Raw genomic sequence first — 20,006 nt, forward strand, 5'->3', positions numbered from 1 at the left:
ATAATCAAAGAAGTCAAGGTAGACTAAGCTAGGAATAATTAATACTCTGAATGAAATGATTGCCGTTGCCAGCTAGACTAAATTAGGTGCCGTGTCCAGCCAACAGGCAGAATTAGTTTAGCTAAGAAAGCAGAATTAATAGCATCCGATTTACGGAGACCAAGACCACCTTGAGATTTAGGCTGACAGATTGTATCCCAAGTAATCATAGGCAAGCCTTTCCTATTATGAATTAAAGCTTAGTACGAATTCACCCCTAGCTGCTAGTGATATTATTTATGTTCAAATTATAATAAATAAATAAATAAGAAAATAAGTCTAATATAACCTTTTATGTGACCTCTTTTTTTAATAATAAAAAAAAAATCTTTTATGTAAATTGTGGCAAAATAGGACGGTCTTGAAAGCAATTTGGGGTTGTGAAATCGGATCGACTCCTATTTTCAGGCAAGTCAGTGATAGACGGAGACCAACGCTGAACATCACTTGACTCATTATAATGATCACCACTTAATTTAGAGATGTTGCACATATGAAGAATGAAGAATTTTTAAGTGCACTAAAATAATTACTATAGCGAGGTTATGCCTATTAATAGTTTTTATTAGAGCTCACACATTACTCCAATATGTGTGTGCAAAGAGTAATGACACGGAGAATTTATGTGACGTCAAATTATCTTGAGGTACGAGTTTACACATGTCAAACCATGTCGTAGCTTAATTTTGGGTTTTAATAATATTATAGATTCGTTCATTAAAAAAAAAAATGTATTTCAATTAGTAATAAAGTGGTAAGCTATCATAAATACTGATATTAGATATAATATACGAGTAAACAAGACTAAACAAATCATGATTTTTTTCACACACTTCATTAAATAACTAGTGTTTGGGCCCGGGCGATGTCCCGGGTCATTAAATTTTTTTCTTGTAAATAATATGTTATATATATTAATATTTGTCTCAAGAAGTAACATAAAATATTCTATAGATTGGTGGTAAGATGCTCAACTTTAGAGTTAGAGGTTGCATGTTCAAATCTTGTGAAGAACAATTTTTTTTAATATTAGTGCATAACATGCAATGAGAATTGAAATGGTGGTAAGATGCTCAACTTTAGAGTTAGAGGTAGCATGTTCAAATCTTGTGAAGAACAATTTTTTTTTAATATTAGTGCATAACATGCAATGAGAATTGAAAAATATATAGAAGGTAGAGCCACGTGGCGTTGAGTGGGTGACATGGCGTAATAAGAAGTTGAGTAGATGATGTGGCGTTATGATGAAGGGGGCTACGTGACACATAGACTTTCTTAGGAATTTTTTTAATATATAAGTATAGATAGAAGTATAGATGCGAACAAGACATGAAAGATTATTGAAGAAATACATTAAAAGTTTGTAGTAGCCTAAAATAACATGACTACATAAAACATAGACGGTAGATTCTGGTTTGATCTCATTGGCATATACCATCAAACCATCCGCTGCAGGAGTATTCACGGCAACATGAACCAGCATAACAAGAACCCCCAAGTGTATAGCACCTTCTTTCGAAGCTGAAATATTCAAAGCCATCTAGCAACAACATTCTTTTTCTCGAGCCTTGGGCGGCAGCTGCGGCACCAGTAGCCACCATCATGCCAACAATGACGACGATGAGCAGTAGAAGTGATACAGACATTTTTCCCTTCATATTCTCTTTCTGATCTGCTATAATACTATTGTACTATTCTTTTGTTTTTGGTTGCTCACTTGCTCCTTTAGTTTTCCAGTTCCCCTTTTTATATGCAATGAAGGTCAATGCTTCATCATGCAACACGTGTTTACAACATGGATATGTAAGAAGTAGGATACTATAAGTAGCTGGTTACAGCAATGCCATATTGCCATGATATATATCCGAGTATCCAACTTTTAGGAAAATTTGTCATAAAGGTCCTTGTAAGTAGGTAGTTTTGTTGTAAAAGTCCTTATATGAAAAAGGTGGCATAAAAGGTTTTTTTATCACACTTAGGTTGTGGCAAGTGTCCTTTGACTGGATTCCGACCATTGACTTTTTTTCCGGCTAAAAAAAGTCACGAGTGTTGCAGATTACCACTTAAAATCCTTTTTTTCCCTTTTCTCCTGACGTGGCTTGATTTGTCTTCAATTGCCTTCAATTTTAATGTGAGGGATTAGAATCGGATTTGATAATTTGTTTTTTTTTTTTTTTTTTTTTTTAATTTCAAAATAGGGTTCGTGTTGAGGTTGAAGATAAAGAAATTAGGGTTTAACAAAGAGGGAAAGGGGAAAAAATGGATTTTCGTGCAAGACACATGACTTTTTTTAGTCGGAAAAAAAAAAAAAAAAAGTCAAACTGTTGAAATTCGGTCAAAGGACCCTTACCACAACCTAAGTTCGATAAATGGACCTTTTATGCCACCTTTTTTTTTACAAAATGACCTTTACAATAAAAAGGCTTATATTTAAAAGGACTTTTCTAACAAATTTTCCCAACTTTTAGGTAGCATTAATTATTCCTAGTCCACCTTGACTTCTTTGATTATTACCAGTATTGTTTTAGGGGAAATTGTTAAATTTATATAAATTCTATAATTTGTAATAATGCATATATGGTAATGAATATACACACACACACATATATATATATAGGCTTTTATCTTCATCCAAAAAAAATAAAATACAATAAAATAAAATTGTATTATAAGTTGACAATTGCCCAATTACATTAAATAAAACTCGAATTCTCGAGGGAAGGAACCGATTCTGCAGGGGATTCCAGTTCACGAGTTGCAGCAGGGATCGGGGTCGAAATTGAGCACGCTTCAGTTGTTCCCGTCATCTCCAATGATACAAACCCTGTTGATCAAGCGACGGCCAGGATCTCCGACAGAGATCACCGGTGCAGTGAGGCTTTTGGACGCCTTGAAAAGGAAACAGGAGGCATTGTCTATTCTTCGGGCGGAGGAAAGGGATCAAACCTTTCCCTTTCAAATTCCAAGAAGAATTCCGGTTTTTCACTTGCAATTAGAAACCAGAGGTCAAAACATGGCAAATCGCCTTATCGTAACATTCATCTCACAGAATGCGGTGGTGGGGATGCAAATGCAGATAAGGTATTATCGATACCTTCAGGGACCGAGGGAAATTGTAGCTCAAATGACCCCATTGTCGTTAGAGGATGTATTACCAATAGGGATGGATGCGTTTTGGAAGGATTGGGAGGAGTATTACCTTCCCCTGAATCCTAGTCCTTCTGATCGCCCGTCAGTTACTCTTCAGCGGCCTTTGCCTAATTTGAAGATGAAATTTATCTTATGGAATGTGAGAGGAGCTTGTAGGGATGAGTTTATCCCACATGCACGTCATTTGGTCAACATCCATCGTCCTGCTGTCTTCGTTTTTCTTGAGACAAAATCTGATGACTTAAGGGCTAGGCAAGTGATGCTACAACTTGGTTTTCATGATTTCAAAGCAGTGGAGGCGAATGATAAAAGAGGTGGTATTTGGTTATTTTGGAGGAATGTTGTTGATGTGGCTGATTTCAAGGAAGATTTCTCGTTTTTTCATGCCTTGTTTCATTTTAAGAATATTAATAGGGAAGCCTTGGTTACTGGTATGCATGCTCCTTCTACACCTAAAGAAAGGCATGCATTATGGAGGGAGATGCAATCTGATCTTCCACCTCCGGATACACCTTGGCTCTTGTTTGGAGATTTAAACGAAGTGACTTCGCAAAGTGAGAAGTCTGGAGGGCGTGGTTTTAGACATGCTCAATGTAGGGATATGGTTAATTTCACTAATGCTGCCGGTTTGTTTGATAAGGGCTACAATGGAAATCCCTTCACTTGGAGTGATGCAAGGGAAGGGACTACTCTTATTAGACAACGCCTTGATCGAGCTCTAGGAAACGCGGCTTGGGTGGAGCAATTTCCGCATTCTAAGGTTTTTCATCTCCCTTTTACATATTCTGATCACTCCCCTATTTTGATTGATTGTTCTAATCCCACTGTTAATGGTCCTTTTCCCTTACGATGTAAAGAAGTTTGGCTTTCCCATCCTGATTTCAATAGCTTTTTTATAAGCAATTGGATGGAACCTTGTGATGATTATATTTTAGGATTAGCAAATTTTCACAGTAATATTAAGAATTGGAACCACAATATTTTTGGAAATTTAAAATACAAAAAAGATAGACTTTTGGCTAGGATAGGTGGTATCCAAAAATATTTATCTGCTAAAAATTCGGTTTTCTTGATGAATTTGGAAAAAGATTTATTAAAGGAATTAAAAGATATTTATGATAAAGAAAGAATTATATGGGCTCAAAAGGCAGGGATTAATTGGCGAAAAATGGTGATTTAAATACTAAATACTTCCATATTTTGGCCAAAATTAAAAAAAGTAGAGGAAAGATTTTGTGTCTTAAAGATTCGAATGATAATTGGATCACTGATGATTCAATTTTAAAGAGTATGGCTATAGACTTTTATAAAAATATTTTTCAATCCAAAATTAGGAATAGGGGTGGCTCTGGATTTTTTAATCCCTCTAATTTTTTATCTGCTGATGATAATAGATTTCTTTCTAATTACATTCCAAGTATGGTTGAGGTTAAAAATTGTTTGTTTAGCATGGAGCCTGAAATGTCCAGGACCTGATGGTCTTCAGCCACGATTTTTTCAAGCTAATTGGGATGCTTTCAGTCATATTCTTCATAAATTATGTACTGATAGTTTTGCAAAAGGTTCTTTTAATCCGGATATCAACAAGTCTTATATTTCTCTAATTCCTAAGGTTGATAATCCGATTAATTTGACTCAATTTAGGCCAATAGGATTGTGTAATACAGTTTATAAGTTAATTACTAAGCTAATCTCTTGTAAACTTAGGTCCTTTTTGGATAATTTGATTAGTCCCTTGCAATCTAGTTTCATTCAAGGTAGGGGAATTGAGGACAATGTTATCATTATTAAAGAAATATCTCACATTTTTCACAAGGCTAAAATTGGGAAAAACATTATGGCTCTTAAGCTTGACCTTACAAAAGCTTATGATAGCTTGGAATGGAATTTCATTGAGGGAACCTTAATTGGTTTTAATTTTCCAATGAATTTTGTTAACTTGATTATGTATTGCATCACGTCTCCTCAAATTTCTGTCCTTTGGAATGGAGAAATAACAAGTGAGTTTACTCCCTCAAGGGGTATTAGACAAGGTGACCCCATGTCTTCTTATATTTTTGTGCTATGCCTTGAGAGACTTTCCTTGATGATTGAAAGTAAAGTAAATCAGAAACTTTGGAAGCCTTTAAGAGTTACAAAATCAATTTCATTGTCCCATATTTTTTATGCAGATGATGTCTTCCTTTTTGGACAGGCTTCGAAATGTAATATTCAATTAATTATGCAAGTTTTGCAGGATTTTGGTGATAAATCTGGATTAAGAGTTAATCAAAATAAATCTACTGTAATTTTTCCAAGAAAAATGAATCACAATATAAGAAAGGATTTGATCACTGAATTTAATTTCACCTCCACTTCTTCTTTTGGAAAATATTTAGGGGTTGAAATTCATCCTAACAAATTGAAAAAGAGTGATTATTTTGGTTTGCTTGATAAAACATTTAATCAGATTAAAGGATGGCAGTCTAGATTATTGAACATGGCAGGGAGATGTACATTGGTTAAGTCTGTTCTATCCTCTTATCCTGTTTATTTAATGCAAACTAGTATCCTTCCAATGGCTGTTTGTGATGATATTGAAAGAAACTGTAGAAAATTTTTGTGGAATAAGGTTGATAAAACTAGATATTCTACAAGAATAGCTTGGAATCATGTAACTAAGCCTATGGAGATAGGGGGATTAGGAGTGAGGAGATTGAAATTGTGGAATATAGCCTTTATGGCTAAATTAGGATGGACTATGCTAACAAAGCCTGAGAAACTTTGGGTCAGAATTTTCAATGAAAAGTATCTCAAGAAATCAGGTTTGTTTGAATGTCATGTTAGTTCTTCTAGTTCTCAGATTTGGAAGGATATTTTGAAAGGTAGAGAATTACTTGCTTCGGGTTTAAGGGTGGGGATTAGTAATGGGACTTCTACCTCCCTTTGGCATCATCATTGGTTAGATACTGCTCCCTTTAAGGACAGCATTATTTGTGATATTCCTACTCATATGATTGATTAGAAGGTGTCTGACATAATTAGGAATAAATCTTGGTTCTTGAATGATATAGAACATCTTCTTCCCCAGCATATTCTCAATATGATCAAGGCTACTCCTTTATCAAGGTTTGCTAACCTTGAGGATTTCATTACTTGGGATTTGAGTAAGGATGGCATTTTCAATATTAGATCAGCTTATCATCATCTTTTAAAAGGGAAGTGTTTAATTTCTTCTAGCTTAAATTCTTGGAAGAGTTTATGGAAAGTTCAAATTCCTTTTAAATATAGAATGTTCTTGTGGAACTGTGCTCATTCGATTCTCCCAGTAGTTGAAACATTGGCAAGTTATATGCCTCTTATTTCTCCTATATGTTCAAGATGCAATCTTTTCTCGGAATCTCACATACATATCTTTAGAGATTGTTTTGCCTCTTCTATCTTATGGAATGATATCTTTGGAAAAGTTTATCTTCCAAAAAATTTTGATTTTAATATTTTTAAAAACTCGACTTGGAAAACTTGGATTAATTATAATCTAGGTTTGGATAGGAATTGGAAGTTAATCTTTGGAATTGCTTTGTGGCACTTATGGTTGCATAGAAATAATACAGTTTTTGAAAATAAACAGATTGGCCCTATCTCTCTTTTTACTAAATTTTACTTCGATTATAAGATTTCTGCTTCATTGTTACAGGTTAATAACAAAAGGAAAAGCTCTAGGTCAGGTTCATCAGCTGCAGGTTGGGAAGCTCCTAGGGATGGTTATTTTAAAATCAATACAGATGGTGCTTGGTTAAACTCAGCTGTTTCTTCTGGAGGAGGTGTTATCAGGAGGTCGGATGGTTCTTGGTATGTGGGATTCTCCTACAAATATGATGCTATCTCTCCCCTTCTCACTGAGTTGTATGCCTTGAATGATGGGCTTTCGATTGCTGAGGATCTAATGGTTAAGAAGGTGATTGTTGAAACTGATGCTAAGGTTCTTAGAGACATGCTCATGACAGCAGGCCCAAATCCACACCACGAGTTAGCTGCTGCAATTTGTGATGTTGCTACTGTTCTTTCCAAGTTTGAGGTGGTTGTGGTGACTCACATTCCAAGGGAAGCCAATGAATTAGCTCATAGACTTGCTATTTTTGGAAGAGAAATGGCAGTTGGGTATAAAACTCACTACCTAGTCCCTGATTGTGTTTCTGAGCTGTATGAAGCTGAAAAGGAGCGTGTTGCAGCAGCAGCAGAAGCTCAGTAATCATGTAGGTGCTCTGTTCTCAGTTCTGGATGTCAACAGCTTTTGGTTGGGGTTGGTTCTATGGCTAGGTATAACTGACAGTTTAGTTTTTTGGTGGCTCATTATAGGAGCTTAATCTCGGATGTATTTATGGCCTATTGCATAGGCTTTTTTTGCTGCTACAACGTTTATCATTGTAATTATTATGGGACGTATTGTAAATACTAAGGCTGTAGCCTTTTAATATATATATTTCTTCTAGTTATGTTAAAAAAAAAAGAAGTCAAGGTAGACTAGGAATAATTAATTCCACGTAAAAGTCGGGTATCATGGCAAATTAAGATGGAAATATGGCATTGCTAGGCTGTTGCCAGCTAGTTATATCCTAGCTCGTATATGTCCATGTTACTTTGTGAACAACTGAACACTGCATGTTTAAGAAATGAAAGCATTGACCTTCATCTTCGTCGTCGTTGTTATGATGGTGGCCACTGGTGCCGCAGCCGCAGCCCAGAATTTGAGAGAAAGAATGTTGTTGAGCATAGGAGCCGAACCCGCAGCCCGGTGCAACGTTCTTCGGGAGTATTGTATCATTGCTGGTACATGTTGCGAGAACTACTCTTGCAGCGAGTGGGTTGGTGGTACATGCCATTAATACCAATGAGATCAAACCATAATCTATCGTGTATTTACGTACGTATGTAATTATGTTATAGGCTGCTACAAACGACCTACTTTACATACAGCTCTACTTTAGTTTAATTTACCCAACTTGAACTAGATTGACCCGGCCTGAACTCAACCTGAATCAAAAGTAACCTGACTAGTACCCGAATTAAATCTAATCTATCTATTTTGACCTGAACCAATAACCAACCAGTCAACTTGATTTTAACGTGATATGAATCGACATGATTTCAAATTGCACATTTTTCAACCCATCCTATATATTATCAATCTTCCTTTTATTTTTTTTCTTAAACTTAATGACTTTGATTCATGTAATTATTTGTTAAGAGTATTCTTTTGGAAGGATAAGTTGTGATAACAATAATTAAGGGCCTGTTCATATTTACTGAATTGAGCTGAACTGAACTGAACTGAACTGAATTGAGCTGAAATGAATATTTTATGTGAGAGGGAAATTAAGAGCTGAACTGAACTGAACTGAACTGAACTGATTGGAACTGAACTGAACTGAACTGAACTGATTGGAGCTGAACTGAAATTAAGTAAATGTGAACAGGCCCTAAGTTGTATAATGCAATAAAAAAAATGTGTATCTCCAATTGGAAGGTTTTACTGTACTCAAGTTCAATTCAATCAATATGTAGTCAACTATTAATATATCATTAGTTCATTACTTAAATTATCGTGTTACTTATATAGATAAATTATAATAAGTTATTGATAAATTAGAGTTTATTTTGGCTTAAAACTAAAAATGACATAGGAACTGATCTAATTAGAATAAACTAATATAATACTCCTTAATTTTAAATGACATGATATGAAAGATGACATATTCTTTCAAAAAAAAAAATGACATATAAATGACATAATAATGACCCACTAATAGGAAATAACCTAGAAATTACTCTTATTTAAAAATGACCTTATTTGAATATCAAATTTGGTCAAAGCCAAACCAAATTCAGCCAAACTTGAAAGGATTTGCATTAGAATTGACCTAATCCTATTCAAATTGAACAAAACTTAAATCAAACCAGAATAAACCTGACCTAAAAACATAAATGACCCGAAAATAACCCGTTCAAAAGGAAAATAAGTCCATTGTGCACCATGGTCCATCTAGAAGAGTTAGACGCCTAGACAACGTGCCCATTTACGTTACAAATTATTTCTAGCTAAAACCCTAGGCATTTAAAATTTGCGATGTTTGGATTTTTTTTACTAAATATTCAAATTTTGCAATAGTTCTGACTTTTTTACTAAATAATGTTCAAAAGTATCGGCGTGGTACCTTGCGATTGTTCAAATATTTGTAATAAATGTTCAAAATTTGCGATGTTAGGATTTTTTATTTGGAAAATTTAACAAGAATAATCCAACCTTTGCTTGGTTCTCCCAAAATAATCCTACCTTTTGATTATTCTAGAATAATAATCCAACCTTTGCTACCCATTTTCTCTCATCAACCCTAGTAGGTCACCTTACCCATTGATTGAGTTACTAAGCCACATGTCACTTCCTTATTGATTAATTTGAATTTATTTTTATAAATAAAAAAAAATTAAAATTAAAATTTAATTAACAAAAAAATCACCCAATTTTCTCTCGCTTCCTCTCTCTTCTTTCTCTTTCATCTCCAACACCACCACCTTCCTCCATTTCCACCACCTTCCTCCCACTTACCAACCAATCACACCCACAAGTCCACAACATCACCACTCAACGACACATGCCGCCACACAAACTTCCACTCACTAGCAACAACCACCACCAAAACTCCCACCCCCCATGAAACACAACCACCACAATCTATCAAGTATCAACACCACCTCACTCACAAGTCTCACGCAAACCACCACCACCACAGTCCATCAACACCACCTCACTCACGCGAACCATCACCACTACAATCTATCAACACCTCACTCACACGAAACACCACCACCGCCACCACAAAATCCAAACCACACACAATTATAAAACCCCAAATCACCTTGAAAAACCACACACTTACCTTTCCAATACTTCAATTATGGTTTTATGTAGTTAAATTTAACCATCTAAGCCTTACACATGATAGGTTTAATGGTGGTGATGAATTAAAACAAAAAAAAAGGAAGAGAGAGGAAGTAGCAGCGATAAATCGGTATTAACGAGAACGGGTGGGGCTGAATGGTTGATGCAAGGGTGGCGACGCGAGGTAACAGGAGGGCTAAGGGCGGGATGACGTGGGGAGGGGGGTGGCGGTTGTCGTAATCTGAAATGCAGAGAGGATGAGGAAGGAGAAGAGTGAGAAAGGTTAGGAAAGGATTAAAATTAAAAAAAGATTTAAAAAATAAGAAAAAAGAATTTGTCAAAAAAAAAGAAAAAAAAAATGATAACCGTTTGTTCAAGTAACAGGTAACCTAGGTTCGTTAAAAGACAATACCCCCTAAAGGTTGGGTTATTCTGGAATAATCAAAAGGCGGGATTATTTTGGGAGAATCGAGCAAAGGTTGGATTATTCTTGTTAAATTTTCCTGTTTTTTTTTTTTACTAAATGTTTAAAGTTTTCATAAAAGAATTTGCGCTAAAAAGGGTGACCTAGATCCAAACATATCAGACCCAAACAAACCCAACCTATCTTAGGTCAACCCAAATTCCATTCGTTTACCCAAATTGACATTCTACCCAATATGAATGATAACTTACAACTTTATTACAAATCAAAGTATGCACTTCATTTAATTTCTTTTTGTTTGAACCATTTGCATTTTTGCTCAATTTTCAATCCACGATTTTAACAATCATTATCATGGATGCATTATTAAAAATAATTTTGTTATAATGGATGTGACAAAGAACAAATATTGAATGCAAAATTAACAAGAAAACATACACATATTTACGTGGTTCACCAACGATGTGTTGGCTACGTCAACGGTCAGACGAGAGTAATAGTTTTATTGATCTTGAGGAATACAAATTACATATCGGATTAAGAAAAGATTTGAGACCAATTATCTCTCTCAGATCACAAAGATGAGGATAAAACAAAAGACTCTCAAATTACTCAACTTATCTGATTCGGCTAGGCTTAACCCTAAAGGGTATAAACAGAACTCTCCAAAACATAAATTGATTTGGGCCAAAGCCCAATTGATAACTACATGGACCAAAACCACACGACCGTGTACCTTGAACCACACGGCTACGTGACATGTCTTGTAGTACACATGACCATGTATATTGAAAAGTACATAGTAACACCGACTACACGATCATGTACAATGGACTACATGATCGTGTACCTATTGACACCGTTTCAATGCATATATCTCAACATATAGAATTTATACTTGTTAAAGTAAACAATTTACCCTAAAACAATACTGGTGATAAATAAAGAAGTCAAGGTGGGCGGTATAAACAATTTACCCTAAGTCAATACTGGTAATAAATAAAGAAGTCAAGTTAGTCGGAATGATCAATGCTACGTAAATTTTATTTTACTAAATGTTCAAAATTTGCATATGTTCATATTCTTTTTTACTAAATGTTCAAAAGTATGTGGCACATTGCGATTGTTCAGATATTTTTAATAATTATTCAAAAATTTTGATGTTCGGATATTTTTTACTAGCTGTTCAAAATTTATAATTGTTCAGATTTTTTTTACTAAATGTTCAAAAGCATATATGCATGGTGCACCTATTTCCGTAAAATAATTTGCACAAAAAAGATGACTTAGATCGAAACATATTTGACCCAAACAAACCCAATATAGCTTGGATCAACCCAAACTTCATTCGGTTACCCAAATTGACATTCTACCCAGTATGAATGATAACTTACCCAAATTGACATTCTTTTTGTTTGAACCATGTACTTCCTCTGTCCCAAAAACTTCGACCTTTTTGGCCTAATTTCAGTCTCAAAATGATCGATCCATTTGTATTAAAATATCCACCAATAATTTGCAATAATATTTGTGCAAAATTAGCTTCTTCACATATAAAATTTTGTTTTTCCATGTACTTTTATTACTTTCTCTCTTTACTTTTTATAAATCCCATGTAAAGTTATCATTCCAATATATGTTTACTTCTTTATATTTAATTTTTTTAATAACCGCAAAATCAACCCAAAAGGGTCGAAGTTTTGGGGACGGAGGAAGTACATTTTTGCACAATTTTCAATCCACGTCTTTAACCATCATTACCATATATGCATTATTAAAATTATAGAATTTATATAAGTTAACAATTCCCTTAAAACAATACTGGTAATAATTAAAGAAGTCAAGGTAGACTAGGAATAATCAATGCTACGTAAAAGTTGGGTAGTCGGGTATCATGGCAATATCTCTCAACCCTCCGTTTGGAACACCTCCTTCGAACATGCATGTACATGTAAATATGCCAATGAGATCAAACCAAAATTTATAGTGTATGTTTTATGTAGTCATGTTATTATAGGCTACTATACAAACTTTAAATGTATTTCTTCAATAATCTTCGATTTGTTGTTCGCATGATTTAATGAAGCGTGTGAAAAAGTTCACTAACGAGGAGCTACTTCTACTCTAATGTACTTTCACTTATCTTTGTTGTTTGCATGATATTTAATAAAGCGTGTGAAAATTTTCATGATTTCTTTAATCTTGATTAAATTCAGCTTCAGATTGTCGTATCTCATTTGCCTATGCAAATATACAATATAGTATAATACTGGTAAATTATATATTACTCTTACTCAGTATTTGAGGTTCCAAAAGACTCAAAACTAATTCGATCTGAATTCATTTTGAACTGTAATCAGCTAAATTTGACATGAGAAATTCAAGACTCAAACCCGATCTGATTTATAATCGACCTGATTCAACCCAAATGATTTTGACCCAATCTGAAATTAACCCGACACTGATTGAACTTGTTTGAACTCAACCTAAAACTGATTTTACCTGACTTGAACTCAAATCGAACCGATTTGATTTGATTTGAACTCAACCTGACCCGAAATTGACTCGACATATATCTAATTCAATATGGTCAATTGACCTGAGCTAATATATATTAATCAGGCCTGATTTTAGCTTGTCAAAGTCTCAAACTAAACATAATTTTCCATTGGCATATATGTCGATAAAAGTGATGCACTTAAAATACAGTGACTAAGATTTTGCAAAAGGTTATTGTGTTATAAGTTGTCAATTTCCCAAAACAATAAATAAAGAAGTCAAGTAGACTAGAAATAATTAATACTCCGTACCCCGTAAAAGTCGGGTATCATGGCAATATGGCATTGCTGTTGCCAGCAAGATCCTTCGTATATGTCCATGTTGTAAACACTACATGATGAAGCAATGAAGCATTGACCTTCATTGAATTACATAGTACGGACTATATAAAAAGGGAAATTGGAAAACTGAAGTGTTAGTTGAGACGAACTCTACAAGAGGGGGGGTGAATTATAGGTGAGTTCCTAGTGACTACTTTTCGAAATATAAAACAGAATACAACAGGAACTTGCAAATCACACAGTATTTTACGAGGAAACCTTCTAGTGTCCAACTAGAAGTAAAACCTCGACCCTACCTTAGGGATTTCAAACACAAACACTTTCACTATAACAGGGCAAACACCAAGTTACAACCTATTATAATTAAGTGTATACTCTCAAGTTCCTAAACGAACTCTCTACAGAACAGCACCCTGTTCTACCCTGTCTAAGTCCCACACTTAGACTCTCTCGTACTCCCCAAGTACAATCTTCCCCTTCTCACCAGAAGTTTTCTCTATATGCAATGATAACAGAATACTCTCACCCAAATAACCCAAACCAAATACAAGAAATAAACACCTAGTATATGATAGGCAAGCTATGCATGAAACCCGAAACTAATATGACAAGTTTATAAGCTTGGCAAACTTACACAATTAAAGCTCTGTAATTCTTCACGCATAAAACTCACAAAAACCTTAACTCATTTCATTCTCTACTATTTATACAAGCATGACTCGTATAGAAAGTAGGTTTTCATAAAGATAAATAAGTTAAACTTAATTTATCTTAAAACCCGTTTTTTAAGCAAATCTTTGTGAAGAAAATCTTTTCAGAAAATAAGATAGAAATATTTAGTTAAAAAGCATAATATCTTTTCAACAAACTGATTTTAAGAAATAAACATTTAAATTAAAATCTTTTTCAATTTCTATCTTTTTATCTTTTCCGATTTTAATTAATTTGCCAAGCTATCTTGTCACGCCTCTAATAAATTCCATGCATATCCTACTTAACATATTTAACAATAAATCTAGAAGATAAAATCTTAACTAAACTGCTGCTGCGCTGCGCTCTTGATCTGGTAGGTTTACTTGGGCTCCACGCTTTACTAAGTTCCTCCAAAGATCTTAGTCAGCCATCTTCAAGTTCCTGCTAGGGAACGTTCCTGTTAGGGAACTCATCTTCTATTGTGAATAACTTTCTGGATAAAGAACTTCTTCAAGTCTTCCTAGCATCAGCTACTTCTTCCATCTCCAAGATCAATTTCACCTTAGCTAAACAAACACTTGAAAAACCTTTATGAGATGAGTTTGCTGTAGTTTAAGTTCCTCATCATCAAAACCTTTATACATCAACAATTTCCCCCTTTTTGATGATGAGAAAGTTAAAACAAATAGAAGGTCGTATTTTTGAATTTTTGAATAAGAGACAGAAAATAAACACACAACTTGATAAAAACAAAAACTAAAAACAAAAATAACTAAGACAAAAAGTAAACTAAACTATAAGCATCATATCAGAAGAAAGTTTCTGATACTTTCTCAACTGGAACCCAGAACAACTTCAGTCTCTATGTTTGCTTCTTCTTTTCCCCCTTTTGGCATTATCAAAAAGTCCTGCTTTTTCAAGTTTATTAAGCATCTACCCACAGCCCCACAAGCTATTATAATATCCTACTTCGTACATGTCCATGCTGTAAACACGTACTCCATGATGAAGCAACGAAGCATTGACCTTCATTGCATTAAGGATTATAAAAGGAGAAACTGAAAAACTGAAGGAGCACCCAAATACCAAAGAATAGTACAGTAGTATTATAACAGATCGAAGGTCGAAGATGAAGGGGAAAATGTCTGTACCACTTCTTCTACTCATCGTCGCCGTTGTTGTCATGATGGCGGCCACCGGTGCTGCAGCAGCCGCCCAGAGTTCAAGAAAAAGAATGTTGATACTAGCTGGCTTAGAAGGCGGTAGTCGGTGCTTTGTACTTGAGGAGTCTTGCTATGCTGGTTCATGTTGCGATGGATACTCCTGCAGTGGATGGTTTGATGGTATATGCCAATGAGATCAAACCAGAATCGATCTATCGCGTATGTTTTATGCTGGAGTCATGTTATTAAAGGCCACTACAAACTTCTTTTAATAATGTATTTCTTCAATAATCTTTATTTTGTTGTTCGCATGATTAACTGATGAAGTTTGTGAAAAAATTCATGATTTGTTTAATCTTGTTTAAGTTTGATCAAATTGTCGTATCTCATATGCCTATATGCTTTATTTATAGATTATATTAATTACTACTCCGTAATTTCTAAAAGTTAATTATTTAATAATTAGTTTTCATTAATATATTATGCACAAAAGAGCAGAGAAGTACAACTCAAAAGAATAGGGTCTAAGTTTATACGGAGTACTATACAAGCTATATTATTGCTTCCTAGCACTGTCAAAACGGTTTGACAGTTCGGTTTCGGTTCGATTTTAAATCGGTTCGGTAGTTAATCGGGTCGGTTTGGAATCGGTTTATTTGTCTCACGGGTCGGTTTTGGTTCGGTTTAAATAGTTATCGGTTCGATTCGGTTTCGGTTTATTCTTAAGCGGTTTTAATTCGGTTCGGGTTGTAAACAGTCTGGGTAGTAAACGGTTCGGTGCAGGCGGTGCGGTGTAAACGGTTTTTATCCCGGTTCAAACAGTTTCGGGTTGGAAGCGGTTTCGGGTTAGAAACAGTTCGGTTCTTTTTTGGTTCAGTTTATAACTGGTTCGGATCTTTTTCGGTTCGGTTCTTTTTCGGTTCAGTTTATAACTGGTTCGGTTCTTCGATGGTTTAACCACTTTAACGTTATTCATATCGGTTCCATTTCAAGTTTACTAAATTACGGTTCGGGTCAGTTTTCGGTTTCAAAAAATAAATTGTTTATCGAGTTGTTTGGATTCGGGCAGTTAAATGGTTTTGGTTTGAAATTTGATAGTACTTGCTAACCTTTTGCGTTCACAAGTTTTATATAAAGTCGGCAAGTCGCGAATCATTTCTTATTTAGGCATCATATTATAAACAAATTCTCATTGATTTTATAAATACATATTATGTTCTGTTTCAAGTTTAGTCATACTGATTTTACTAGTTTATTACGAAGTAGATTATAAGAGTTAGTGTGTTAATGTATTATTGTTTTACAATTAGGTTATTATATGCTTCTTATTTAATCATTTATATACTACGCATAGTATCATAATCATGATTTGATGAGTTCTTGACTTCTTGTGAAATGGAAATTTGCAATTTGGTAATTCGATACTTGATTAGTCAACAAGACTGATAATTATGACTCGTTTATCATTATATATTTTCATGATTTATGAAGATATTACAAAGTGCTTTGATTTGTATAATGAAAGAAAACACTAATGACTAATTAACAAGGTAATATTGATTAGTTCAATCGATCATATGTACACATTATCAACACGTGGCATCTAACCATCTCATAGTTAAATATTCGTATCATCGTTATTTGTATGTATTAGTACAAAGTTATAGACTCATTAGTGATCTTTTTAAATTTATCTATTTATACATTTTATTAATATAACGTTTTTATAATTTTTACGTGTATGAAAATAAAGATATACTAGTAGATGTTTTAATACGTGTCTTGGGCACTGATCCCGATCAAATGGGGCAAAAAAATATTGAGGGAATAATATTTTTGTAGATGAATGTACAACACACAAACACACATGGATCACCACTCTCAACCATAGATTAAAAAATCAATGGTTAGATTCTTTCTCCCACAACACACACGGATCACCACTCTCAACCATAGATTAAAAAAATCAATGATTAGATTCTTTCTCCCACAACATACACAGATCACCAATCTAAACCATAGATTAAAAAATCAATGGTTAGATTTACATGAAACCCTTTTGAAGCCCAATTTGGAATTAGGGTTATCACTTATCAATCTTCCTCTCTCTCTCTCTCCGCCGCGCCCTTGCTGTTCCTCTCTCTCTCTCTTTCTCTCTCTCTCTCTTCCTCTCTTGCTGTTCCTCTCTCTCTCTCTCCTCTTTCTAATTCTACTTCATTTCTTGTGTATTCTTTGACAGACAAGCGAATTTCTTCTAGTTTTGAAACCCCCAAAATCATTATAGTTTTGCCGTCGACCACAATCATCCCTCATTCCCTTTCTCACATAGTCAAATGACGTCCGACGGATATCCTACCGAAACGGCAAGCCGGTGACTACGCGAGTACTCACCGCAAACAAGCACATGACGATGACTGCAAGTTGCAGTGTTAATTTAGATGTTTTCATGGTTTGAGATGGGTCCAGTTTAGCTATGAGTTTTAAGGAAGATGTTCATTATTAATTGTTAATGTGGTTTGCCTATGATAAAGTATGATAAAATATTACAAGATCCTTCAATTTTTTGGATTTTTGGATTATGGCTTTGTAATTGTTGCTGGTCTGCCTGTTACTATTATTTTTATAATTTTGTTTTAATTAATTATAATCTTAGTAGAATGGATTTGATAAGCTCGGGTACCCCATGTACTCGGTTTTCTCGAGTCGGGACATGGGCCGACTTTTGAACTACCCGAAAAAGCGGGTACCCGGATTTGAACACCTCTACGCCCTACCTGAGGCTTGTTTTGCTCTTGTTTGTGAACACTGATTATCCTTAAGACCTTAATGAATGATTTGCCTTGCTATTTTAAAAAAAATATTCTAATATTTAATCCATTTAATTATATTCCCGTCAAAAAAAAAATCCATTCAATTATATAAAAAAGTTTGTAAACGGTTCGATTTAGAAGCGCTTTGGTTCATAAACAGTTCGGTTTATAACCAGTTCGGTTTACAATCAGTTAGGTTTTTAAATGGTTTGGTGCAAACGGGTAGCAGTTTGCTAACGGTCTGGTGTAAACGGTTTTTTTGCCAGTTTAAACGATTTCGGGTTGGAATCGGTTTCGGGTTAAATACGGTTCGGTTCTTTTTCGGTTCGGTTTCCTTTCAGTTCGGTTTATATTTGGTTCGGTTTGTTAACGGGTTCGGTTCTTATACGGTTTAACATTATTCGGGTCGATTCGGTTTCGGGTTTACTAAAATACGGTTCGGGTCGGTTTCGGTTTTTAATCGGTTCGGTTCTCATTTGGGTCGGTCGGTTTCGGGCAGTTAAACGGTTTCGGTTTAAAATTTGACAGCACTATTGCTTATCGATTTATTTATTTTTTTTATTTTTATTTTTTTTTGTCTCTTTGTTGAGTCATTTTAGAGATCAAGATTCTGTCCTAATGAGTAATTTCACAAATTGAAATTCTCAATACGATAATATTAGGAGTAAATGAGTAATTCTTAAAGAGGAAAAACAATGCAAGTTGATCTACTAGATCAACAAAAATTGTCAATCATAAGGACATTTCAGGTTTTTCCTTCAATTAGTAAGGATAATTTGGTAAAAGCATAAGATGATTAGGCAATATTGCCAAATCACCATCACCATTTTCCAGTTGAACGGCAAACTTACCACCGTAAACACCAAGCCTCATGCCCTAACGCAACGACCACAATCACCACCACTTTGACAGTACCCCTGTTGTCGGCAACCACCAACAAGAAGGCATTGGTGATGAGCACGGTACGACATCCTTTTTTATGATGTTTAATTCTATTTTATAAAAGGATGGCGATTTTCAAAATTTTCTGACAGAAATTGATTGAAGCTCCAAGGGTAGCATTAATGGAGGAGAATAGCATTGCACCTACCCCTTTCTTTTAGGTGAACCATGCCCTTAATTTCACCTTTTTATCGGATTTCGTTTAATTTGGTGGCGAAGCTGTCGTGATGTCGTCGGTAGAAGATGATGGTTTCAGTGAATGGTGGAGATGACGCAGATGGTGTCGGTGTAAGGAGGTGGTGATGCAGAAGGTGTCGGCATGGTGGAAGTGGTTGGTGTCGGTGGAAGGAAGTGGGAGGTGTCAATGGAAGGAAGGTTGAAGTTTCAATGGAATATTAATGTCTACTTTGATGACATGACTAAACAATGACTAAGCATAGATTGACAAAATTTGTTGACCTAATAGATTAACTAGGGCTCCCTCATTCTTAAACTCAAGTAACCATACGTCCATACCTCATGATGGAAAACTACTATTTGCATTGCAAGTACGTAATTGCTAAGGAGGATAACAAATGCAAAGCTATGCGAGGGCTCTAGGAGGTAGTCAACTAAGTCAAGGAAGCAGATGTAGTGGTGGTAATTAAGCTAGGCAACCATGTTGGATCTAATACCTGCCACTAGTAGTCTAAGGAGCAACAACTCTAGCTTGAAACATTTTGTATTTATTCAGCCTTTAAACGCAATTCTACGATTTGTACGTAATATCTCTAACTTATGGACGAAAGCTCTAGATTATGGCCCCGTTTGGTAGTTAGCTGGTGGCTAATTGATATAACTGTTTGTATTAACTGAATTAACAAGCTAATTAGATTAGCTGATTGTAAATAGTTGATTATGTACGTAAAAGTGTTTGATAAATACCTATTAATTGTTAAGTATTTTAGTGTATTTAGCTAAAACGTTAATCGTTGAATGAGCTAATTTCAATAAAGCTCTTTATACTTTGTTATGAGCTATTTTGAA

At 34.8% G+C, this 20,006-nt stretch overlaps 1 protein-coding gene across 1 annotated transcript; it reads left to right on the forward strand.

Moving 5' to 3' along the window:
* The first annotated feature begins 2,851 nt into the window (after positions 1–2,851).
* LOC145619879 (uncharacterized) lies at positions 2,852–6,193 on the forward strand. Its single transcript, XM_081674567.1, has 2 exons — positions 2,852–4,142; positions 4,659–6,193. The coding sequence occupies exons 1-2, from the start codon at positions 2,852–2,854 to the stop codon at positions 6,191–6,193; spliced, it is 2,826 nt and encodes a 941-aa protein (XP_081530693.1).
* Positions 6,194–20,006: the final 13,813 nt, after the last annotated feature.

The sequence above is a fragment of the Chenopodium album genome, chromosome 27 (genome assembly GCF_948465745.1).
Source record: "Chenopodium album chromosome 27, dcCheAlbu1.1, whole genome shotgun sequence".
Taxonomy (NCBI): domain Eukaryota; kingdom Viridiplantae; phylum Streptophyta; class Magnoliopsida; order Caryophyllales; family Amaranthaceae; genus Chenopodium; species Chenopodium album.